At 39.9% G+C, this 25,214-nt stretch overlaps 1 protein-coding gene across 3 annotated transcripts; it reads left to right on the top strand.

Moving 5' to 3' along the window:
- The first annotated feature begins 379 nt into the window (after nucleotides 1-379).
- On the top strand, nucleotides 380-15,999 carry adad2 (adenosine deaminase domain containing 2). 3 transcript variants are annotated; one of them, XM_028596506.1, is made up of 11 exons: nucleotides 380-697; nucleotides 2,109-2,274; nucleotides 3,775-3,859; nucleotides 4,498-4,621; nucleotides 5,828-5,956; nucleotides 6,572-6,722; nucleotides 6,988-7,158; nucleotides 7,236-7,450; nucleotides 8,078-8,312; nucleotides 15,376-15,508; nucleotides 15,689-15,999. In XM_028596506.1, the coding sequence occupies exons 2-11, from the start codon at nucleotides 2,123-2,125 to the stop codon at nucleotides 15,797-15,799; spliced, it is 1,506 nt and encodes a 501-aa protein (XP_028452307.1). In that variant the 5' UTR covers nucleotides 380-697; nucleotides 2,109-2,122; the 3' UTR covers nucleotides 15,800-15,999. The 3 variants fall into 3 exon arrangements, with proteins under 3 accessions (XP_028452307.1, XP_028452306.1, XP_028452305.1); XM_028596505.1 differs by having other exon boundaries at nucleotides 381-697; nucleotides 3,754-3,859; nucleotides 6,575-6,722; XM_028596504.1 differs by having other exon boundaries at nucleotides 382-697; nucleotides 3,754-3,859.
- Nucleotides 16,000-25,214: the final 9,215 nt, after the last annotated feature.

Below are 25,214 nucleotides of genomic sequence, written 5' to 3'. Positions count from 1 at the left end.
TGGGATGTAAAGGAAGATTTCAATCGTATGAGTAGCCAGCGGTTATTCTGTGCTTACCATCCACTAAAATTAACCACAAAGTCACATATTTCTTATATGAGTTACAAAACCATGTCAGATACAATCAGGGACATGTGATCAATAAGAAAATGCTATTTGTATCAAAGAAAGTCATTAGGAAACCTTTCTAACATTTAGAAATTTGTCTGTGACAGGGCCGGACATTTAAGGGGTGAAAAATGTCTTTTATTCAGGCATAAAAACATGCTGAGATGGCACGATATGTGTTTCTCATGGCTTTCCTTCCTTCATATGGCTTAATGTTCAGATTTAAAAAAAAAAAAAAATCTTTTTCCTTCAACGATTTTTAGAAGTGGAAATGTAGCTACCTTTCTGGTAGAATGTCCCTGGGGTTGAACTAGTGCATGACAAGGGTTCAAAATATTGTCAAAAGTTGTTGTTAGAGTAAAAATGGAAATATTAGGCTGCAAGTGTCTTTATATAATCTAATAAACACGCATTAAAATAATTGCAGCACCACAACATGAGTCAAAACATTTCGATTTCCTCCTTCACTTGCCTCCAAGGTTGCCAGGTTCACCAACACGGATCCACGGCTCTGGATCCAGACAGGTGGACACAATCGCGACTTCGTCGTCACTGTCAGTTTTGAAGAACGCCTAAAGACCTAGCTAAGGTAAACTTTGAGTTATTTGTGGCCACAGTTTATTTGAAAGTTAAAAGCGTTTCACTTCGTGCAAACTCGACATTAAATGTGTCTTTTTCTTGGACTGAAAACGTTGTCCGTTGAATCAGAAGAAACAATTTAACGTTACCTAGTTAGCTAAAACATGTAACGTTAACGTAGCTAAACGTTAGCAAACATTCTTTCTAAGGTTTGAGTAACGATGAAATAAATTAGTTGATTAGTAGCTAGAGATTTGTCTTAGAACGGTGCAACTGTTCATAACTGCCGTTAATAAAGCATTTAAGGTGGCTAACGGTAGCTTCGTCGGTAGCTAACGGGGTGTCGCTTCACCCATTATAGCACCCTCACTAGTTAGCTATCTAGCTAGCTGCTGTAACGTCACATTGATTAACCTAAATACAGTAACTTAATAATACTGGGTAAGTAATATCCTCATCAGTTGGTCGAACGTCAGTAATGGGAGAAAAGCACTGAGAAAAATAATGTTGTGCCCATCAAAGTTCAATTAGCCCAAGGAGGTGACATCTTTAAAAAAAATATATGTTTTGTCTTATCTGTCCAAAACTAATACAATAAAATAGACAATTTATGAATGATTTAAAAAAAACAGACAAAAGCAAAACATCGTCATGATTGAGAAGCTGGACCCAGAAAATGATTGGATGGTAGAAAAAAAGATTTAATATGAATCTAACTAGCTAGCTAGCTATTTATCTTCTATCAATGTCGATTGGCTAAATGGTTTAATCATAAGTCAAATCTGTCTTTCCGTTTGTAAATAGCCTATATAACCAAACTTGGTTTTGCACGTCTATTTGAGCTATTATGCTAGTGTTATTGAATACAGGGTTGGCTACAAATTAGTTTTATGGTCACATATTTCATTATCGCCATATGAAATAGCATTACACTTTTGGTTAACACTGGGAAAAATAACTGTGAAATAACATCTCATGAATCTGAGAAAATGCCTCCACGTTTATAAATATAATATACATAATATAAATACAAATATACATAGTAAAGCTTGTATCACCCAGTTTATAAGGCTTCATGTATAAAGTCAGTTTGTCCAACAAGGACCAACAATATTTGCCTACAGTGTAATTTAGAGATTTCTAAAGAAGTATTTCTTTTAAGTTACTTGTTTTTCCTGCTGCATAATGAAAATGAATATGCAATTTATGTCTGTAAACAAGGTTAGGCATATATATGATTTTTTTTCTATTCTAGTGATTGTGATATCCTCACCAATAACATTGCATTATGAGAAGTTGAAGGCCACATGAAATAGAACTAGCAAGCAAGTTTAGGAGTGGCTCTGCTAACAAAAATAGGAAATCCTGTTAACAGTTTAAAGCTGCAACCATCACACTGACTTAAAATTATTTTTCTACAGGTTGCTTGAAAAGCATGGCAGATCAGGACGCATTTAAATACAGTCCAAGAAGAGGTGCTGCTAGTTTGCATTCTCTGCCAGACTTAGACCCAAGTTTGCACCATCACTGTCCTCAAGTCCAGCCGACCGATGATGTGCCCGTTTATAGCGATGCTACTGGGCTGAGGTAATGAAAAAGGTGGCAGTGTTGTGTTGTGGTTAGAGTAACACTAGAGAAGGCACACCTTATTTATATAGCACATTTCATACCCAGGGGAAAATACTGTGTGTTTTATATGGAGAGTAAGAAGAAAAATAAGAGAGAGAACAAGGATAGAGGAGGAGGAGGAGGAGGAGGAGGAGGAAGAAGAGGAGGAAGAGAGAAAAAAAGATATAGCCTACTGATAATGATGAGGAATATAATACTTAGAGTATTAATTGTTATTGTAATAATGATAATATTCATTCACAACAACCATACAGGAACACTCATATATTGGTTAGTCAATTCAAAGGATGTATTGCACATTACTGGAAGGCAACAGAAAGGGGGGGAAAAAAAAAAAAAAAAGGTTTAGGGACATTTTAAAAGAAATTAGAGACTGAACACATCTGAGGTCCTTTAGGAAGATTACTTCAGCATCTAGGGTCATCAAAACTAAAGGCAGGTACTCAGGACTTTGAGTTGACTCTCGGTACAGCAAGAACCAGATGACCTGAGATGTCTGACTGGATACTTGCTATTAAGCAGGTCTAACATCTGTGATTTGGTTGAGCAAGCCACTACTAGAACAATCAGCTTATTGCTAAATCTACATTTGTCTGGATAAGAGATTTTTTTTTTAGGGTAGCCGGTATCCTCCTGGTCTCATTATGGGCAGAAATTGTTGAGAGCATGGTGACCTATTAACCCTGTTTTAAAACATGACAAATGCACTGTCACTGTGTTTACTCTTGCATTGGGCCTGACTTAATTGTTTCTCTGTTTCACTTTAGGATTTGTTTTGTTTTGGGGTGCACTCTATAGCTCTGTAACTGTTTATTTTTCAACCGCGATTTGGCTTTTATTTTGTTGTGGCTGCTTGTTACTGAGGTTTCAGATCGAGCAGGTGAGGACCCTGCTGGCTAGTGTGTCCTGTCCAAATTAAGCACACACACTGTCAGTTACCGAAGCTCATTAATGGGAGTACCCATAGTTACAGACAGTAAACGGCAGACAACCCACTGGCTCATTTCATTGTGAAACACATGTCATGTAGTTGGTTTGAATCTGCTCTGAACCTTTGTTGCCTTAGTCGTCCTCTTTTTCCTTTTTATTTTATTTTCTATCAACTATAAAATTGGCAACCAAAACTCTACTTTGACTTAAAGATCAAAATATCCCCCAAAATCTTAGATAAGGTTTCAGCTGAATACCTGAAGTGTAAATGAAGCAGTGTGATCTAATTTGAGATTCCACAGGCTATTTCTTGGATTCCCTACTTAAACATGCAGGTAGAGAAAATGGCAGCGGTGAGCCATGTATGCTTTACTCTTGAATCTCACCCTCCTCCTAATGCAGACAATATGTGTGCAAATGTTCATTTACATTCATCCATACATTTTGATGGATTAGCTGCTCAATTTACAATGTTAAATACTTTCACTGTTTATATTATGATCTTAGGAAAGATCTACCTGCTTCCAGATACCATGACCGAGGTGACGAACCCACAACTGAGAGGGCTTCTATCCAAAAACTTGATTCAGGCAACATCCTATTGGGAGACGAGGTACAGTAAATAAATGGAAAGAGGTAATGTCAGGTATTCCCACTACTTAGTTGCTGTTGCATAGAAAAGGCCATGTATTAAATGTTTTGGGTTATTGTTCAGGCTTACATCTAGTTTATTTGATCCCAAAAGAAGAGATGCTATCAGCATGTGATGCACACTGCCTCCAGTAGCTCATTTCCTGGGGGCGAAACATTATATGCAACCTTAGATACAATTTTCTGCTTTCATGATCGTGTCCTTCTCAGACAACCTGAAATGATGTGGGAATAAATGACTGTGTTAAGTCTTAATGAAAATCTGACATCAAAGTGAAATCTAAACATCTGTGATAGTTCTCAGCAGATGACTTGACTGGCAAGTAAAGCAGTGCTTCATACCACTATCCAGCTAACTGTAGGGGTTCAAAACCATCTGCAGCCACTTTGTCACTTACGCTGTGAACAACAGGAATACATTCTCAATGTTAATCTAACATTTTACATGGTCCTTGTCTCATCAACAGTATGTTTACATGTGCGGATTGTCTTGACAATTACATGCTTTCCTAAATGAACACTAAAGAAGTAGGTTCAAGGTTGATGAGAGGAGAAAACTACAGTTCATATTTTTTACCAGAATTATTTTGTTTTTCTCAGGATGAAAACTCAGATGATGACCCGGCCGCCCTCTCTATCGGTGGTATGTCGCCTGCTGGAAGCATACTCTCGGATGAAGAGCTTCTCCTGGACCAGATCGAGGACTTCGACAAACCAGACGAAGGTACAGTAGTGTTTGGGACACTGTGTGATGTCGGCATTCAATATCTAATTCTAGTCTGGCTTCCTGTTGCAGCTTGCATCCAAGTTCTTGTCTCTGGTGCTACAGAAGATCTGCTCCCTCCTCAAAGCCACAGTCAAACCCTAAACTCGGGCTCGTCCTGTCCTCTGGACTATTGGCTTTCCAGTCACTCCGAGGACCCAGTGGTCACTTATTTTTGTTTAGGCTCTTCTCTGTCCTTGTCATACAGTAGTGGAATAAACTGCCGACTGAAGTCAGGACAGCAGAGGCATTATATATCTTCCAACACAGAATGAAAACCATAATTTAAGACCTCATGCTAGCACTTACTGGTCTTATTGTAAGACGCTTCATAAGACTAAAGTGTTTTCGAAACGAGTGTTACAGACACACAGACCATTTTTTTTGATTGGCTTTAGGAGAACACTGCAAGGTAAAGGTTGTCAGGCTTCACCTGATGAAGAAGTTGTGATTGAATAGTCGTGATTGAAATAAAAAGCCCTCTGGAAATTCTAGAATATCAATCTGGGAGATAACACTAGCTGAAAATCTGTCTCTGTAGCTAGATAGAAAATACAATAAGTTGAAAAAGGCGGCAAAGCATCAGATGGACAGTGGTAATGTCAGAAAATGACAAAATGGTCAAAAATATTTTTGTTTTGTGGTCACATGGAGCTCAATTGTCCAGGTCCCTTTTCTCTTAATCTACATAGAAGCCAAAATGCTTCCATACTCTAGCTTTTAAGATAGGGGTTGCCGGTCAAATTGTATCCATCTGCGGTTGCTCGCTGCGCCATACTAACTAAAACTCAAGAAGTAGCCTAGCGTGGAACGTACAGCCCAATTTAGAAAAATTGTTACAGGCGATCATAATGTTGAGAATTGGGTTTTAAATTTCCGATTATTGACTTTTCTGCATCAAGACATCTACAGAATCGCGATGCATCTAAGAATCGATGCACCCCAAAATGTACCAATACAAAGCAACAGCCTATATTACATCAGTTTTTTATCTGTGCTGCATTACTGAGAGCAAAAGTATATATTATAAAAATAAAAGGCGAGCACTACGTCTTATCACTTGTATCTTAAATGGGTTTTCAGAACAGCACTAACATGGTGAAGTCCAAAATACATTCTATCCCTGATTACATAAATGTCTTGGTTTTATTTATATCTTTCTTCTAGTTTGGAGAACTGACTGGCACAAGAATCATATGGCAGCAATTAGTAGTGAGAAGTTTGACAGCCTCCTGAAGATGTGTCCTGATTTCCATGGCTGTAAGAGCCACATGGCAGCATTTGTCTTAATAAGAGGTAAGCACCTTTAGTCATGTCAGTGAAACAGTTTTGATATGTATGCTGTTACAGACAAAAAAAATGCAGTTTAATGTCAGTTGGACTTTAAAAGGAAGACATTGTTAATTTACAGTATTGTAAATGATAGTTGAAGACATGTCTGTTCGTGTTCCTATACTTACAGTATGTTGCTTTATGCTCAGAATAGTAACATAATTCACTACATGTATCATGCTTGCCCGTGCCAACCATGATTTTGACATTTTGATGCTGAAGAGCTGTTATTTCTTTCTTTTCTTAATTCAAGTCAATGTCAAGTGCATTTTGATTTTATAGCAGAACAACAGAAGTTATCTAATGCCACTTTTCATAAAGAGCATGTCTAAACCATACTCTTTATTCAATGTCTGATTGGTTATTGGTCATTTATTTTCAGTCGCAAGTTAAGGGTTGAGTGGAGACTGATGAGGATGGTTTATAAAAGGCATTTCACTCTTGCTAGCTTCTCTTATATTATATCAAGGCTTTTGAAATATATTGTTAAACATGTCTTCACTTCTTCACCTCATAGTTAAATGCCCTTCACACACAGCATTCTCCATGTCAAAGAAAAATAGTAAAATGTTCCTACAGAAGTGCTGGATACAGCTAATCGTCCATGTGAGCATTACAAGGTGGTGGCATTGGGAGCTGGCCGTTCAAGCTGCAGCAAGTGGCTTTGCTACGATGGGACAATGGTCCATGATTGCCACGCCATCATCATCGCCAGACGGGCTCTCCTGAGGTACAAAACTGCTTATATGACTTCCAACAAGGTCCCTAATTTAAACAATCCTACTTTTAAATACTAATACACTGTATACACATTACCTTTACCTCATTACTGTAACATTCAGAAATAAGTCATGACATGCCTTTTCCTGTCTTGTTGGAGCAGGCAGCCTGGATCAGCACGCTCACTGTCTCGAACCATAAATGGTGTTTCTGGTGAATTGAAAGTGCCGATGTGGCTCAAAGTAAGAATTGTATGTTTTTTGGCTTGTATTCAGGTTTCTGTACAAACAGCTTCTGCTGTTCTTTGATGCTGATCCAAAGGCCAAGGAGAACTGTATTTTCGAGAGTAGTGCAGACAGCCCCCAGCTTCAGCTTAAACCCAAGACCAGTCTGCATCTCTACACCAATCAGTGTCCTGAAGGAGCAGCTAAGAACTTCTGCTTCAAGTACTTTTATTCCCTTCTTTTTGCTTTATTGAAAGCGGTATCTAAATGAGTAAAATACAACATTCTGTCCTGTTTAGGGGCCCTGCAAATGATATTTGGACTGATATGAAGCTGCAGTGTCATGCCAAGGGCCTGCTGGTCCCTGTAGCCTACCTTGACCCGAGTCTCTGGGGTGCCAAAGTCTGCTGCATATCTGGTAGTGACAAGTTGTGCCGCTGGACTGTCACTGGGGTGCAGGGTGCATTACTGAGCCACTTCATCCAGCCACTCTACATCACCAGCATGGTGCTAGGTGAAGGGCCTTAATGCAATTATTCAATATTTTAGGAAATTATACTAGAGTTATATGAGAAGATTGTCTCTCATATCTGTATGCTAAATGTGATTTACAGCATCGGCTGTTTTTTTTGCCAGCTTTCCTTCCTGTTTTAGGAAGCAGCGACTGTATTGCGTCTTGCCTGTAAAACCGTGTCTGTGTTCTTCATATTTATGTAGAATTATAGTTTGCTCTTATGTAAAATATGCGGCTCTGGTAGATGTTTGCGATTGGTCATGCTGTGCAAACACTGCCTCTTTTTATGTGAACGTGCACGTCTCTAGATTGTAAAAACCTGGGTTGATTGAACTAGTGACACAGGTTATGCGGGACCGCAGTTAGTGAAGCTGGGTAACTGAAATAAATCCAGGGCATGTTGATCCTGCTTCGTATTATAGGCCCTGGTGGTATAATTTCCAATGCATATGGTCATCAAGAGTAAATGAGATGTTTTTGTTATATGATGTACTAGCTGAAATGGGAATAGTCACTTATAAGGATTCTTTTTTAAATGTAATGTTACATGAATCACTTCTTTTTACCTGTGTTTTTGTAAATTCCTAAAAGATTAGAGCAAATACTGAGATTGTTGTATTTATTTAGGGAGCCAGAAGCTCTCAAATGTGGAAGTGTCTGATAACACCAACATGCGACTGGGTGATGGATGGGAGGACTTTCTGCCGCCATCCTACAAAAAACACAACATCATATTTCTCTGTGGCGACTACGTGGGGCCCGTTGGGGCCTCCCCGCAGCATGCCGATCTCAGCATCAACTGGTGCCTTGGAGACAAGGATATTGAAGTTCTGGACAGTAGCAAGGGCATCATCATTGATAGGTAAGATGCAGATGCATGTACACATGTATATTCTCTTTTTGAAAACTGCATGATGCTTTTGAATTGAATGAAATGTCACTAATTTTAAGAAGTGAAGATAACTTTAACTTGTCCCTGCATCAGAAATATGGGACCAGTATGATGTCCTGCACTCCTGTTGCAGAGTCTTGACCTGACTAAAAGCTTAGCTCATACACTCCTGCAGCCATTTCCAGGAATAGAGTAGAACAGCTTGCAGTGCCTGATGTACTGTGCTTGTTTGACTGTGTCACTGAAGCTTGGGGCTCCTGCCATCTCTTGGTTTTGGGGCTGCAGACAACTGCTGATGTCCAGTAGCTAGAGTGTGACACAGACGTGGCTCTCACTGCTGTGTTTTCTTTGAGCAGAGATTACAGCCAAAAATAGATTTGAGATCCTGCTTGGGGCTCACAGTGTTGCTGCGTCTTTCAGCTTTTAGTCTTCGGCGAAACCGTGGTTAACAGTGTCAGGTTGAGCTCTGCAGGACGTTTCAAACAATAAACTAGAATACAAATAGAAAATATTCAAATGTAAGTTCAAGATTACATGACAAAGTGTGCAGGGGGAGTTGAAAAGGAATTGTAACGATGGCAAGAACTACTACTAAAAACGGACATCACGGATTGATTTTACTTCACCGTACTTAAGTGAAAGTAGGTCAAGTTGTAAAACCTATGTATATCTAATCGTTTCTATGTTAACTCTTGGCCCATAGTAGTAGAAAAAAATATTTATTTAAAGAGATATGAGCTTCCCCGGCCCCGACAACGATATCATCGTCCATCACGATGTTTTACTGTAAACATCGTCAACTGCCAATTTAGGGAACATCGCCCAACCCTATTATAGTGTGAAAACAAAAGGAGATGCTGCTTCCGTCGTATGAGACTTAGTGACATAAAAGTAGCATACCAATTATTCCCAGCTTCTTTTAGCTATGATTTTCATCACTGAAGCAATTCTAAATCCTAAAAGCCTTGGCATGCACCTATAACCTTTGAATTATACATAGAAGATTCCATTATACGTAGAATGTATTAGTTATAATAAAAACAAAGGAAGTTTTGAGTAGGATGAGGAATATGATGGGCTGCAAACATTGTAGTGCTCTTGGAGCAGACCTTAAAATGATATACGTCACCCTGCACAGCCATCTGCAGTGTTGTAGTCAAGACCACCAAAACCGAGACCAAGTCATCACCAAGACCAGAGTGTATTCAAGACCGAGACAATACCCAGACTTTGAGGGTTAAGACCAACTCAGGACCAAGACAAGACCAGTGTGCATCCCACACTGCATGACACGATAAAATGTGGAAAATGCTAACTATAGGAACTCCTCAAATTGATCTGAAAAATTGGCAGATTGACAACGTTAGCTAGCTAGCTTCATTAGCGTCACTTACACTTAGCTTACCTTTCTTTATGCTTCCTTTCTAAGAGCCGCTGAAAACTTGAGTTGGACCCAGCTGTCTCAGTCAGCATTACATTGCAGAATTTACACACTACTGTGTTTTCTTGTAGATGTCGTTTTGCAAATACACTCCTTACGGTTTAGGTTAGGGGTGGGAGGAAAAAATCGATACAGCATAGTATTGCAATATTTTCCGTGGCAATACTGTATCGATACACAGACGACCAAGTATTGATCTTTTATTATATATGTGTTGGTCAGTTTGTCTGCTTGGCAATCCCCATTTTGCAGCAATAAAAGTGAAGTGAGATGAACAAACGGAGAAATTTATCTTTTTAGATAAAACAGATGTTGACAAAGTTTCCTTTTGGGGACATCATTTGAAATTGGGAAAAAAAGGTAATACATTACAATATATTGCAATATCTTTAAAATCACAATAATATTGTATCATGACATAAGTATCGTGATGATATCGTATCGTGAGGCCTCTGGTGATTCCCACCCCTAGTTTAGGTATCCAAATTTTATTACCGACGATTTGGCTGACATCTCCCAGACAGCCAGAGCATCTTCTCCTGTCTCCCACATTCACTGTTTAGGGGGCGGGGAGAGGGGGTTAAAAGTTATTAGTTGCATTTGAAGCAGGAAGGTTTACATCCAATCACTGTAATGATGTTAAAACATCAGACAATGCACAGTCAATTTAGTGTTATCCCTGCAGTAGTGTCTTGACCAGTCTTGAAATAAAATCCCAAGTCCTCCTTTATCCAAGGCCGAGACAAGACAAGACAAAAAATGCGGTCGATTCCAAGACCTTCAAAAAGTGGTCTCGAGACTAAGACCAATCTCGAGTACTGCAACACTGGCCGTCTGCAAATGTCAGCTTCTATTAACACTCTCATACTTTTGCTGTAACAGTGCAGAAGAATTGTCTTGACAAACACTTTTTAATGTTCAGCACAGCAAAGCCCCTGAAGCAGAGACTGCATCCTCCAAAATAGTGTTGGTGGTGCAAACATTGTTAAGACACACATTTTATATTGACAGTTTTTGTCCCCCTGCTAATTAACTGGCTAGCTTGTTTATGACTCATTGGTGAGGGAGTGTGTGTGTGTGTGTGTGTGTGTGTTACACACTACAAAACAAGTCTACGTCTTCAGGAGACAAGAGGGCTTGATTTGCTTGTAGCACAGATAACCACAACAGCTTTTTGGATGTATTCGTATAATATATGGTAGCTGGCAACAATATACCCTCAAATCATGTCTGTATCTTAAGTAAGACTGATGTACATTGAACAACATGGAATCTAAATAATGCAGGATTCAAGGCTTTGTACATATTTGTTATAAAGGTTGGATAATAATGCAGTATATACAGTCATGGCCAAAAGTGTTGGCACCTCTGAAATCTTTCCAAGAAAATCAAGTAAACTCACCTGGGGCAAGTAACGTGTGGGCAATATAAAAATCACACTTGAAAGCAGATAATAAGGAGAGAAGTTGACTTAGTCTGTGCATTGTGTGTCTGTGTGTACCACACTATGCATGGACAACAGAAAGAGGAGAAGAGAACTGTCGGAGGACTTGAGAACCAAAATTGTGGAAAAATATCAACAATCTCAAGGTTACAAGTCCATCTCCAGAGATCTAGATGTTCCTTTGTCCACAGTGCACAGCATTATCAAGAAGTTTGCAACCCATGGCTAGGGATGTTAACCGATGACCGTTTGACCGGTGGTTGACCGTTTCAACGTTAACCGGTCAAGTTAGTCGGTTAAAAAAAAAAAAGTGATCTCTAAATTAGGCAATTATAGATATTGGAATAAACGCTACTACAGTTAGCCATCTCATTCCAATATTTCTTTTTCTGTCAAGTGAAATAATCCCTCACACAAAAATTTTTATAAGGCATAAAAAAAAAAAAAATAGTTTGTTGTCTGTTGAGGTCATGGGTCGATAGGGAATTTATTTTTATTTTTTTTTTTTTTTTTCCCAGTGGCAGCAAGGGATAAGTAGGATTTTTTTTTTGCCTTTACAGTAGCGATGGATACTCAATATTTTCATAACATACTCTACCTGTTAATACATGTACAGTAGTCGCTTAATAAATTGAAAACATGTAATTCACGTGCATATTAAGTAGCCACGTGTATTTGTTTTGGTCTTATAATACAGCCACAGGTTTACCGCTCCAGCGGAGAGGATGGTTCGTTTAGACAGCAGCTACATTTACAAGAGTTTGTCAAAAAATCAAGATTCGTTGCAAACTAAGAAACAGACTACAAACTGACATCTTTCATTTTAGCTTGTTTGTAAAGTCGCTATTTGCAGAGTAGAGCTTTGTTTGCACCGTGCGGTGAACAAGAGTGGACAGCGCATGAAGAGCAGACTGAAATATCGGTTTCTACATGTTTAAATTTGCATGTAGAACAGGTAGGTGGGTATTGATAAATATTGACTCTTTAATCATGGAGGGTTTATTGTAGGCTTCTTACAGTTAACGAGTTAGTTCATCTGCGCCAGCGGAAGTAAATAATGTATAAGCTGTAGCTATCGTTTCCAGCCAGTTACATGTGCTGCGTGAAGTAACGCAGACACCGTGTGTGTGTGTGTGTGTGTGTGTGTGTGTGTGTGTGTGTGTGTGTGTGTGTGTGTGTGTGTGTGTGTGTGTGTGTGTGTGTGTGTGTGTGTGTGTGTGTGTGTGTGTGTGTGTGTGTGTGTGTGTGTGTGTGTGGCTGTTCCATAATGCAACGCTTGTATCCAAATGAATTGTGTTGTGAAGTTGTCATTAGCTTCACTGCTATACGCCACCTCCAATGAGCCCCAGGGACTTGCTGTAACGTTAGAGCAGGGGTGGCAAACCTGTGGCTCTTGAGCCACATGCGGCTCTTTGCCTGCTCCTTTGAGGCTCTTACTGTGTGGCTGGGGGCTGTGTTATTTGCTAGATTTTTTTTTTTACTTTTTGAGAAGAAAAAAAAAGCATTTGAATGATGCATTTGCCAATTATTTTAAAATAAAAAATAATGCAGCAGAGTTTTTTTCTTATGGACAGATTCTGCAACCTGAGGAAAAAAAGCGGCCACAGATCACCTTCCTCATTAACCCTTTTACTGCTGATTGTTTGAAAGCCCATCTAGTGACAAACGAGTGAAAGAGTGGCCACAACAGAGTACAACCAGACCTAAAAAGGATTGTGGATAACAAATAACAAAGACTGTCAGGTTTCCCACTGAGTCAATCTAAGTAAGAAAAAAAAAACTATGAAAACTGCTATGTATTAGGACTTTCATTAGATCTGGAAGTCACTGTTGCTGTTGTAATATGGACGTGCATGTGTTGTGTGGCTTTTTGCTATGGTGCATGTTTTTTTGTGGCTCTTTATTCTGAACTGGTTGGCCACCCCTGCGTTAGAGCACTCTTAAGGGTGTTTACCTTTCATTTGATCGGGTTTGCTTGCTACGTTGCCATCCTCTTGAACGACATTAAACACAACATATAGTTCATGAGTGGTTACATCTGCCCTGTTTAACGTGTTGAAGCTCCCCGGCGGCGCAGTAGCGCTGTAGCTGGCCGCTGTGGCCGGTGAGGGCTGGTTGAAGGCGCCGTCCTCACGCTGCTGCTGCCGTAAAACTGGACACGGCAAAGTTAAGTGCCGCTGCGGCGACATCGGGTCCTCTTCCAGCAGTGCTGGAGGAAAACGGGCATCTTGCATCGCAAGAGTGCTGTACAAAAATGTAACTATAGTTTGCCTTAAAGTTTTTATGTGTATTTATTTAATTAGTATCATTTCTTCCCGAAGCTCATAAAATAAATTTGGGTCGCACATTAATTGACAGGGTCGGTCGGAAACCGGAACCAAACAATTAATTTTGTTAGGCCTAATCGCCTGTTTTACGCATTCTGAAGGTGCCTGTTTTATCCATTGGTTGTATCCTGTTGCAGTCTATTAGGCAATATTCCGCATAAGATGGGCTTATATTTGGAAACACATTACATCTGTTTTTCAGTGGTAACAGATAAGGTGATGATGATCATCATCTTTATTATTGTTAGCACTACACTCAAACTAAAGCGGTGTCTCTTCGGAGCTGTCATTTTCTCAAATGAGCCGCGGAAATGTTTCTAATGAGCTTCTAACGCTAGACAAACGACTTTATTTTAAACGCGATCACCTAGCTTGTACCCAAACTATTTTGAAACTAAGGAGCCATTTGTCCTCCGATTACATACAAGCTCCTCTGCGCCGCATTTGCAGGACTTGTTTCGCGCTGTAGGGGATTTAAAAAACGTAACGTGAGTGGAAGGGCGGTGCCGTGTGTGTGTGTGTGTGTGTGTGTGTGTGTGTGTGTGTGTGTGTGTGTGTGTGTGTGTGTGTGTGTGTGTGTGTGTGTGTGTGTGTGTGTGTGTGTGTGTGTGTGTGTGTGTGTGTGTGTGTGTGTGTGTGATGCGACAGAGTTGAGAAATTGCAGGCGCGGCTCGAAATGGCTGTTTTTTCAAATAGCGTAGCATATTTTAAACTAAACAGTTAACCGGTTTCAACCGGTAGATGAGGCTCGGTGACCGGTCAAGAACATTTTTTGTTTTCGCCATCCCTACCCGTGGCACTGTATCTAAAATCCCTGGACGTGGACAGAAGAAAAGAATTGATGAAAGGTTGCAATGCAGGATAGTCCGGATGGTGGATAAGCAGCCCCAAACAAGTTTCAAAGAAATTCAAGCTGTCCTGCAGGCTCAGAGTGCATCAGTGTCAGCACGAACTATCTGTCGACATTTGAAGGAAATGAAACGCTATGGCAGGAGACCCAGGAGGACCCCACTGCTGACACAGAGACATAAAAAAGCAAGACTACAGTTTGCCATAATCTACTTGAGTAAGCCAAAATCCTTCTTGGAAAACGTCTTGTGGACAGATGAGACCAAGATAGAGCTTTTTGGTGAAGCATATCATTCTACTGTTTACCGAAAACGGAATGAGGCCTACAAAGAAAAGAACACCGTACCTACAGTCAAATATGGTGGAGGGTCAAAGATGTTTTGGGGTTGTTTTGCTGCCTCTGGCACTGGGTGCCTTGACTGTGTGCAAGGCATCATGAAATCTGAGGATTACCAAAGGATTTTGGGTCGCAATGTAGGGCCCAGTGTCAAAAAGCTGGGTTTGCGTCCGAGATTGTGGGTCTTCCAGCAGGACAATGACCCCAAACATACTTCAAAAAGCACACAGAAATGGATGGCAACATAGCGCTGGAGAGTTCTGAAGTGGCCAGCAATGAGTCCAGATCTAAATCCCATTGAACACCTTTGGAGAGATCTTAAAATTGCTGTTGGGAAAAGGCGCCCTTCCAATATGAGAGACCTGGAGCAGTTTGCAAAAGAAGAGTGGTCCAAAATTCCGGGTGAGCGGTGTAAGAAGCTCATTGATGGTTGTAGGAAGCGATTGATTTCAGTTATTTTTTCCAAAGGGTGTGCAACCAAATATTAAGTTAAGGGTGCCAATAATTTTGTCCAGCACATTTTTGGAGTTTTGTGTGCAATTATGTCCAATTTGCTTTTGGCCATGAATGTAAAACACATGTATAGTGAAGCATTTATTGGAATATTAGTTATGGTGTACTTTCTTATTTCCCAGCTCTCCATCTGTGAGCGGGCCTGGATTCTCCAGCAGACTTTGCAAAAGAGCCCTCTACATTTATTTCCTCAGAGTTGCACAGCTGGGTGGTCATAGCTATCTGCTGGATCTTCCCACCTACCACAGCATCAAGGTGCGTGTCAGCTATACGTGATTACATGAATGCTCAGCGCTCAATCAGAGAACTGCGGTACTGTAAACCTATCAAGTCTGGTTATGGTGGTTGTGAGTTAATTGAGTGTTTTGTAACGTTCCTTCATTGTAGTTTTTAGACCGCTTGGATGCATGATGTTGTAAATGGTTTGTTTTGTAGGTGGAAGCCACCGTGTACCAGACAGTCAAAGATCTGGTCAAGCAACAGTTTCTGAGCAACCATGCAGGTCCCTGGAATTCAAAAAAGCTGGTGGACTGCTTTAGCACTTAAATGTGCTCCCACTCACTATCAGGCCATGTAGAAGTTTAAGTTCCTCTTGAGATTTTATTTACTGTTGTTTACTGTGCACTTCATAACAGTGATTCTACTTTATATCTAGTTTTATGTATAATTGTATTTGATAATTTTTTGTTTGCAGTTTGTGTAGGTGTTTGAGAAAAATAAACGAGATGCTACTGTTATGCACCACAGTAATGTAGTCTGTTTGAATGAGTTGTGGGTGGAAAACCATGGCTTATAGGCTAACATTTGTTCTCCCTGTCAAGTAGAATTGAGCTACATAATCACCCATTATTGCATTTGTAGCCAACATGTTGTACTGATTAACAACAAATAATTTTGTGTTGATGTACCAACCAAAAAATGTAACCAGACACTGGTATGGAGAGAGGGTGTTATGAACAGGTAATTTATTTTTTTACAACTTAGTGTTTTGTGTCGCTCACTGTCATGATTTTAAACTGGGATCTTACTCCTATTTATTCTGATTGTATCCACAGCAGGTCCAGTATGATTTCAAATCAACAGCTGAAGCAAAGATATGGTTCAAAAATTCAACTTCTCTAATATCCTCTCCAGTTTTTATTGCCCTAATGACCCCTATTCCGGTACACAACATTTTGTAGCAATATTATGTATAAGTATGGTTTTACGTATTTTGCTTTTCTAAAATAATTTCCTGACAGTTGTACATGAGACAGACTATCTGTCAAAAAAAAATTACATTCCTTTGCCTCCCTCTATTGCTCCTAATGGCATTTGCCAGTTTCCCCTGCGCTCAAACAAAAACAACCAATCAGAGTCAAGGAGTCTAACTCGGTGTCAATGACTGCTCGTGAAATCCAATCAAACCGTCAAATTAGGCAGCACAGATAAGAATCAAGATTATTTTACTACATTGCCTGTCTTGTGTCAGATGTTTTCAGTAACCTATTTTAGCACACTGTTTGGCGAGGAAGGTTTGTGACCCGGCTGCCATGTTGAAAACAGTTGAGCATAAACCAAGCACCGACCAATCGGCCAGAGCAGGCTTTATTATTTTACAGCCAAAAAGTACCCTAAAATAGGTTTTCTGTAAACTCTTGATTTAGATTTGATCAGCGCTGCCTAGTTTGATGTTTTGATCAGAGTTCACAAGCAGTCACTGACACTGCATTAGTGACTCCTCAGCTCTGATTGGTTGTTATGCCATTGGAGCACCAGGAGGAGGCAGAGGAACACGTTTTTTTATATATATACACAGGTTATCTGTCTCATGAAGTACTGTAAGTATATAGTGACAGTTTGAGCAAATATGGCAGAAAGTTGTTTTTTTTTTAAATAACCAACCGTACCTTAATATACTTAATATTAGTTACTCTGGAACTTGTGCAATCCACAAACTATTACTTTAACACCTCTGCAAATCTATAAATAAAAATGTAAAGGTTTTGTGAAACTTGACATTACTAGTAACTGTTGCCAGCCTTTTGGTTTACATTACATGTGCAGATGTTAAGGTGATAACTGTAATCAATATAAAAACACCAGCTAAATGTATGGGACATTCATGCAGCATGGATTTCAGTTAGGTCTCTATGATGCTACCGATCAACTCCAATTAATGCCAGTGGTTAATTAAAAACATATTGACTATTTTAGACCATCATGTTTATCACAAGAAAGGTGTCATAATTTAAAAGAAAAAGATAGTGGTCACATTCGAGGATGGTGTAGTAATCCTCTCAGGAAGTGATTAAGGAACACTTGTTCTTCTGGCACAAATAGTCAAGAGGTGAAGAAGGAACACAGGGAGACTTGTATCATGTTAAATTTGTATTATTTCCTCAAACTGTGGTGCCATGATTCGTTGTCACCATGGCTCCACTCAGCAGTTGCTTGGCAACCAACTCCTCCTTGGAACTGATGCAACTACTCATGTCTTCATAATTACAGGGTCTTTTACAATATTTAGCAAACAAAGAAAAAAACAATAGAATTGCAGGATACAATTGGCTAATGAAGCTGGAAAACAATTGAATTCATATCTCTGTGGCTTAAATTGAAGTACAATACATGTTAAGGCTGCTGTTCTGTTTCAGTTTTCAAGATGATTTTAGGATTTGCGTGTGTCTGTATGCAAATGCTTGTATTATCTTTGATCCTGCTGGCCAAGCAAGTGATTCCTCCAGCCAGGTGTCGGGTCCATCCCTCTCTGGGACCGCAGAGCTCCTGCACCGGAGGGGCTTCTCTGAGCACGAGGGAGAGCCAGGGAATTCACAAAAAGGCCTGCAAGATAATTAAACCTTCGTGACAAATTTAGAGGTGTGAAGAACAGACATTTTTCACATTTGGTTTGAGAATATATGCCTGGGAGTTTAGGATTAAACTTAAATTACCACCAGCTATCAGATGGTGAAGAAAACCTTTAAGAAATAATGATGTCCTTTTAGGCCCAATTACAAAGGCTTTCATGTAATTATTTAATGTCAGTGCAGTCTCTCATTGATGTATGCAGAGACCTTTACTGCGATTCTGGTAGCTGAGGGACTGGGATGTCTGACTAAATCTGTGATCATCATTTCATTAAGGACTATAATTTAAGCAAAAGCCTTGGCTTCTCAAATTAGTTTTTATTTTTGTATGCAATTTTGATCACGGTCACTATCATTGGCTTTTAGGTTTGCTAAAGTAACAGCAGTGTTAAAAGACAGATTATTAATTTAGTAAGGATGTATGATGCTTTGGAATGATTATGCTTTTCCTCACCCAGGTTTGGTCTCTTGCAGGATGAGTCTCTCTGGCTGGAGTCGGAGGAAGCTGATGTGCTGTCTGTGGAGCTGGACTTGACTGAGCAGACCGATGGTACTGGTTCTCTTGGAGGATTTGATTTGGGTTTAGCCGTGACTCCAACTGATGCCGAGTTGCTCCACTCTGGATGACAACACCAAACACAGGTATCAGAAATAAAGCCAAGAGTTGCCTTTTGATTGTAATTGATTAACCTAAAATAAAGTGAAATTCTGCCTTCACAAACACGGTGACCATACAATACATCTTCAAGTTACCAAAAAAGTAGTCTATATTGAAGACGTTTCATTTCCGGGATTGTTCAGGTGCTGCCGGAAATTCCGCCGGATGTCCCTAAGTTTTGGCCGGATGTTCGTTACCTTCCGCTTTCTTTGTGTTGGCATTCTAAACTCCGGTCGATTTATGGATTGTGGTTAACTGATCCTCAGATCTCTGCAGGGTTAATCCAGACAGCTAGCTAGACTATCTGTCCTATCTTAGTTTTCTGTTGCACGACTAAAACAACTTTTGAACGTATGTTCCTGCCAGAGGCTATTTTGCAGAGGCACCGTCATTGAGTCCGACGCTTACTGCCGTCCATCACGATTGTGATTGTTTTTAAAAATAAAAAAGCCAATAAACCAGAGCACGTTTTTGTCCCATCCCAGAATGTTGTGTGGACTAGCCAGAACAGGTCTCAAAATGCGAGACTACCAAAAAAGTAACTTCAGATATGTAGTCACATCATACTATGTGTGGCTGTCGTACCAGAATACTCTTCAAGTCGAAAACGTCCAATGCAGAGGTGAATCCTCCACTGCTTCCTGACATTTTCCTTCATCAGACAGTGGAAGAGGAAAATGAAAAGTCCTGTAATATAAACAAAAGTGAGATAAGGTCACAAGCTTTAAAATGCAAAATTGGATTTTGATTGGTGGCTCTACTGTCCTTATGCACTTGAGCAAGGCATTTCTGTCCCAGAAGTAGAAAGTGGAGGACTTTTGTTCCGTCACTCACAGATAAAAAGAAGAAACCAATATAACAAAGTCCAGCTGAGGTAAAGGGAGTTGTGAAATAGTTGCATCATTCAGCCTCTGTTTAATTTTCTTTCTTTTTATCTTTGAGTTTTGTTGGTTTCTTTTGAACTGTGAACAGGAAGTGGGATGTTGCGTAAAACTGCATGTATGGTTGGCAAACCGTTACTCAAAAATCTATTTACCGCTATATCACTCATAAGCCCCTTTCACACATGCACTGTAACCCTGAAATTATCTAGACATTATCCAGATGAGCTGTATGTGAGAATGCAAATATGTGAATTAGTTGAACCTGACAACAGTGAGTGCGAGAAGGAAACACACATCCGAGAGCCAACAGAAAATGTCTCAACTGGAGAAACCATGAGATTCTGGAATTTCTGACGGTAAGGGCCGGCGCCGAAATCATCACTTAAATTTAACCAACGGCAAGAGACTTGGTTGTTTTATGACCAAATTACAAACCGGCTGCGTGACCATGGTGTTATCTGAGCCAGGTCCTGCCTCCTGCATGCTCTACCCAGGCGCCACCCCTCGCCTAAACCAAAGGGAGTATTTCCAGTAAGCACATTCCCACTATCCTTATGTATTTAGATATATTATCCAGCATGACCTTCAGTAATTATTTCTGTGCAAAAAAGAAATTACCTTGCAGGGTGTTGAGTCCAGAGAACAGGTACAGCAGAACTATTCTGGCTGGTCCCCAGGTAAAGAAGCCAACAGTCCATGTTAGTCCTAGTAACAAGGTGAGACTGACCACTCCCTTCAGGTCATACATCAGTCCACTGCGGGTCCCAGCCGGGCTGTTGACTCGCATGTGGCGAATCTGGATCAGAACCACTACAAAAACCTAAAAATGAGACAAAAAAGGCTTGGAATAGTTAAATTACAAGGAAACAATTATGGAGTTAAAGATAAGACCTTCCGTAGAAAGGTAATTATGAGAATATTGTGATATATTAACCAGTAAAATGTGGACATAGGCCAGTGTTTTAGTGGTCTGAACGTTAATGAAATGTTTAAATGATTTACCGCTATGTTGAAGAGAAAGACTAGCACGGCATAGGCAACCACAGACAGGTAAAATGTCACTTCGTCCTGGAGCCAACAGCTATGGGAACAAGGATCAAGATTTAAATAAAATGTCAGACTCACTGCTGATTGAAACCACTGTGTTTCAAATATGCCCTAAGACATGGAAAATTAATATATGATAAAGCCACAACTCACAAGTTGTCGGAGTTGTCCAATGGCACTAAGCTATGCTGAACATCTGTGTAGAGGTGACTGCCGTAGGCCTCTCTGTTCACAATGAGCACCAGGATGCAGATCACCAGAGGAATCCCTGGAAGGACAGTTTTTGAAATACTTTTATAGCAAAAACATGAATGATGACAGGGTTATAATATCTTGCTGGACACATTGAGATGAGGCTTTTGAAAAACAGTCAACAGCATTGTTTTGGGACACTGTTTTGGCCTGCACCTAATTGAAAGTCAGCCAGTCGAACACACAACTCACCCCATCCCAGAGCACAGAACTTGAGGATATAAGAGGGTACGTAGACGTTGAAGACTTTGACGAGAGCAAAGTACATATTAACAGCCTCTAATCCCATCCAGGTGAATGACGCCAGGAGGAAGTAGTGGAGCGTGGCTGCTACAGCCACGCAGATGCCGTATAGACCCCAGGAGGACAGCCAGGAGTTGACCAGAAACACCAGGTTCAAACCTAGAAGCGCCATGGAGAGGTTGATGAGGATCTTAGACGGGTAGTCTCGACGAAGCTTTCTGAGACGGAGATAAAAAACATGGGGGAGGAAAACAAAAGGTAAGACACAGAGAGACCCGATGGTCAAATGTATCTGCATTAGTGTTGACATGGCCTTTAAGACCTAAACACTGTCAGTGTATGACAAGTGGAACACATTTATAAAAATAACAACTCAGTGGTTGGAGTCTCACTCGAAAGCTGTGTAAGTGAGAACAGTGATTCCCAAGAACACCGATGAGACTCCACAACCAACATATGTGATAATGGTCAGGATCTGCTCATCAGCTGGGTCCAACGGAGTCCTGGAGACATCCTATACACAAACACACACACAACACAGATTTGTAAGCAATGTCCCACATATATCTCTTACAGACACAGATTGTACAGTAATAACAGTAACTGCCCCTGTCTATACTGCCAAATACAAACCAGCATGAAGACCATTCAAATTGCTAGCTTACTCTAGTGTGTGTAAATAATTTTCAAAATTTAAATAAGTTTAAATTTCAGTAACAACATGAGTTATCACTGTCACTGATATTTTTTGCAGTTTTTGAGTATTATCAATGCAAATTCGTTCAAATTATAGATAACACAACCTTTTTTATTAGCTATACCATATTTGATCATTTTAAAGCAATATGTACTGTGTCTTTGCTGTCTGTAAAAACACTAGAGAACCGGAAGCATATCCCACAATGACAAATAATGAATTTAGGTCAAACTTGGCTTAGCAGTAGTTTAGTTTCATAAATTATGCTTTGAGTGCCCTCTGCTGGTAAGAACTAATTTAAATCACTCATCCTTGCCTAGAACTACTGCTATTAATACCGTTACTGCCACTTCCTCTACTATCAAGTATAAACATGAAACAATAAACATGCTGCAGTCCCTCTGAGGGCCAAAGTGCGCTTTCCAGGAAACGGTACTACAAAAATAATACAATGCATACCAGAAGAACTCCGAAGTGTGTGAGATGATCACACAGGCACGTTGTGTAGTCAGAGCTGCTGTTGTATTTTCTGCATCCATAATCATCCCAGCCTCCGTTTCCATCTAGGCAATGACACAGACATTTAGTATCACACAGTTAATCCAGCAAGTAGTAGTGATTGTCAAAATCAGGACCTACTGTTTTTATTGAAGTTCCAGTAAACACACTGCACGTCCTTGTGAAGCTTTAACAGAGATGGAAATGAAATGCTTTTGTTAATCAAACTCATTCATTCATTATATTAGCAGCAGTGTAAGCAGCGGGAACTCTGTAACAGGTGTATGTCGCTCAGCTGCATATTTTTAAAGGACAGTTAATCCTACTGTGTTGGGTATAAGATGGTGGAGCGTGACTTTGACATCTTCATCAAGGTCTTTGATTGGAGAGCTTGCATTGGTTACACTGGCTGACACCACGAAGGTGTTGAGGGCCATCCCCTTTTGGCTGCTCTGAAAATGATAACACAATGCGTGTGCAAGTTTTCTTTTCTAAGCTAAACACCACCCAGTATAATTAAAACACGGATGTTTCAAATAAATATTCTGATAGAACTGCATGTTTTCCTGTTTCTTTTAAGAGAAAGAATTCATAAAGGTTGTACCTTGAAGAGCATTGGGATTCCGTAAAACAGAAACTTAACCCTTGCCGGCCTCTGGTTGGAGCTGTTCTGTGGGAATTTGTCCTGCAGGGCTGACGGCAGGGCGATGAAAGCCACTGTGCTGTTGAAGGGATACTTGTTGATGAAAATCTACAACATAAAGAGACATTTCTTAATTCTCTTTTAAGTTCAGACTCAGCCTGCTTACATTAATTGTAACAGTCACAGTGATTGGGGACATTAGTTGGTTGTCCCTTTACTAACCTCAGGCTTTGTGCCTGCGCGGTCCGATGACACTCCGAAAGTCAAACTGCTAAACTGTCCGGGAACTACATCCACCACAGAGATGGCAATGGCAGGAGCAACCAGGGTGGACGAGCCCTCGTAGCACACCATCATGTCTCCGACTGCCTCCGTGATATTTAGGATACTGGCGAGGAAGACAGAGGAAGGTGAACGGACGTCAAACAGAAAAGTTAAGGAGATTCCTTCAGTTTTCCATCCTTACGTGTTAGTGAAAGGCAGCAGGTTGCTGTCAGATTCCAATATGTCAGAGATGATGTTGATTAGAGCTTGGCCCATGTTTGGTGTGACCCTACTGAGGCTGACGATGTCTCCTAGCTTTTTAAGGACTGTGACCAGCTCCTGGTAGCTGAGTGTGGAGTGGTTTCTCAGTAAACTCTCAATCATCTCCACCACGTCCAGTGCATTCTCTGAAGATAAATGTACATAATGTACATGTAATATGATAGATGTAATACATATGGCTGGTTTTTCTACAGCTCCATAATAGAATAAGTCCTGACCTGTTAACTGATTTGTTTTTATGAGTATTTAAATGTGCAGGAACAGGAAACAACCGGGCAACATCATAACATCCCTTTCCTGGCTTTGCATACGTACATCTGTTTTTTTGGCATTTTAAATATGGCATTATGGGTTCTTTGGATATTTAGCATTGCATTTTAAACTATAAATTTGAAATTCAATGAAACTGTTTATAAGTCAACAACTACAACATAAGACAGACCAATGAATTGAAAAGTGTGTAACAGACCAGCAGTGACTTCGACATGATCCAGATCAGGGATGGTTTCCACCACCAGATGACAGTCTTCCAGGTCTGGATCCAACCAGTGGGTACTGAGGCAGAGTTTACTGTCAGACGGGGGGTGGGGGGGCGTGAGAGGACAGAGGAAGAGGGCTTTAAAACGCAAGTTTTGCTAAATGTTATATTCCTCATTGTGTATTTATTTTACAAGCTATATATCTTTTATTCTTGACTACCTTTCATACAGTACGAAAGGGTAGTGCTGCCACGGCAGAAAAAGAAAAATGTATCAGTATCACGTTATTACGTGGAAAGTTTATGGTAATAACAAGATGTTTTTCACGTTACATGATATTTTCACCTTTTTAACAATATATTTTCACGTTATTAAAAACATACAAACTTATCAAGTTATAACAAGAAAATGTTCTCATTACAATATACTATTTATCACGTTATAACATGAAACTTTTCACGTTATGTGATAATTTATCTTGTTAGAACATGAAACTCCCGTTTAAATGAAGACACGGTGTGCAGACAAATTAATTTGGAAATATTGCTCACATACACAATTTGATTAAGTTCTACTTCATGCTTGGGCTGAGACATGGCAAAATTCTGCTGCTAAAAAGGACGGTGGATGATATTGTGAAAAGTATGCATACACTAAGAAGGATTTTGAAATGGATGGGGTTATACAGAAGAAAGAATGAGCCTCAGCCCGTTTATGAAGTAGAACATTAAATCGTTTTTATGAGCCATAATTTGCAATGTCTTGCAGTGTCTTCATTCAAACAGGAGTTTCATGTTCTAACAAGATAAATTATCACGTTAATCGTGAATAGTATCACGTTATTAACAATAAATGATCACATAACAATAAATGATCACGTTATAACGTAATAAATAGTAAATTGTAATAAGAACATTTTCTTGTTATAACTTTATACGTTTGTATGTTGTAATAATGTGAAATTATCTCGTTAAAACGTGAAAATATCTTGTTATAACACAAAAAACATTTCCGGTAATAACGTGATACTGATACGTTTTACTTTTTCTGCCATGGCAGCACTACCCTTTCCCTGTAATAAAGACAGAACTTAGACAGCTGGGAGCTGTTGATCCTGGGAATCACCCATCTATTAACTCCAGTCATTAGTGACACCCACCTCCTG

Source organism: Perca flavescens, chromosome 13 (genome assembly GCF_004354835.1).
Source record: "Perca flavescens isolate YP-PL-M2 chromosome 13, PFLA_1.0, whole genome shotgun sequence".
Classification (NCBI taxonomy): domain Eukaryota; kingdom Metazoa; phylum Chordata; class Actinopteri; order Perciformes; family Percidae; genus Perca; species Perca flavescens.
The sequence above is the reverse complement of the archived record's forward strand: the minus strand, read 5'-3'. Positions and strand labels throughout refer to the sequence as shown.

Coding starts and splice junctions, on each gene's coding strand:
- adad2 (XM_028596504.1), top strand. CDS start 2,123: ATGGCAGATCAGGACGCATTTAAATACAGTCCAAGAAGAGGTGCTGCT. Junction 2,275..3,753: donor AGCGATGCTACTGGGCTGAG/GTAATGAAAAAG, acceptor TTATGATCTTAG/GAAAGATCTACCTGCTTCCA. Junction 3,860..4,497: donor ACATCCTATTGGGAGACGAG/GTACAGTAAATA, acceptor TGTTTTTCTCAG/GATGAAAACTCAGATGATGA.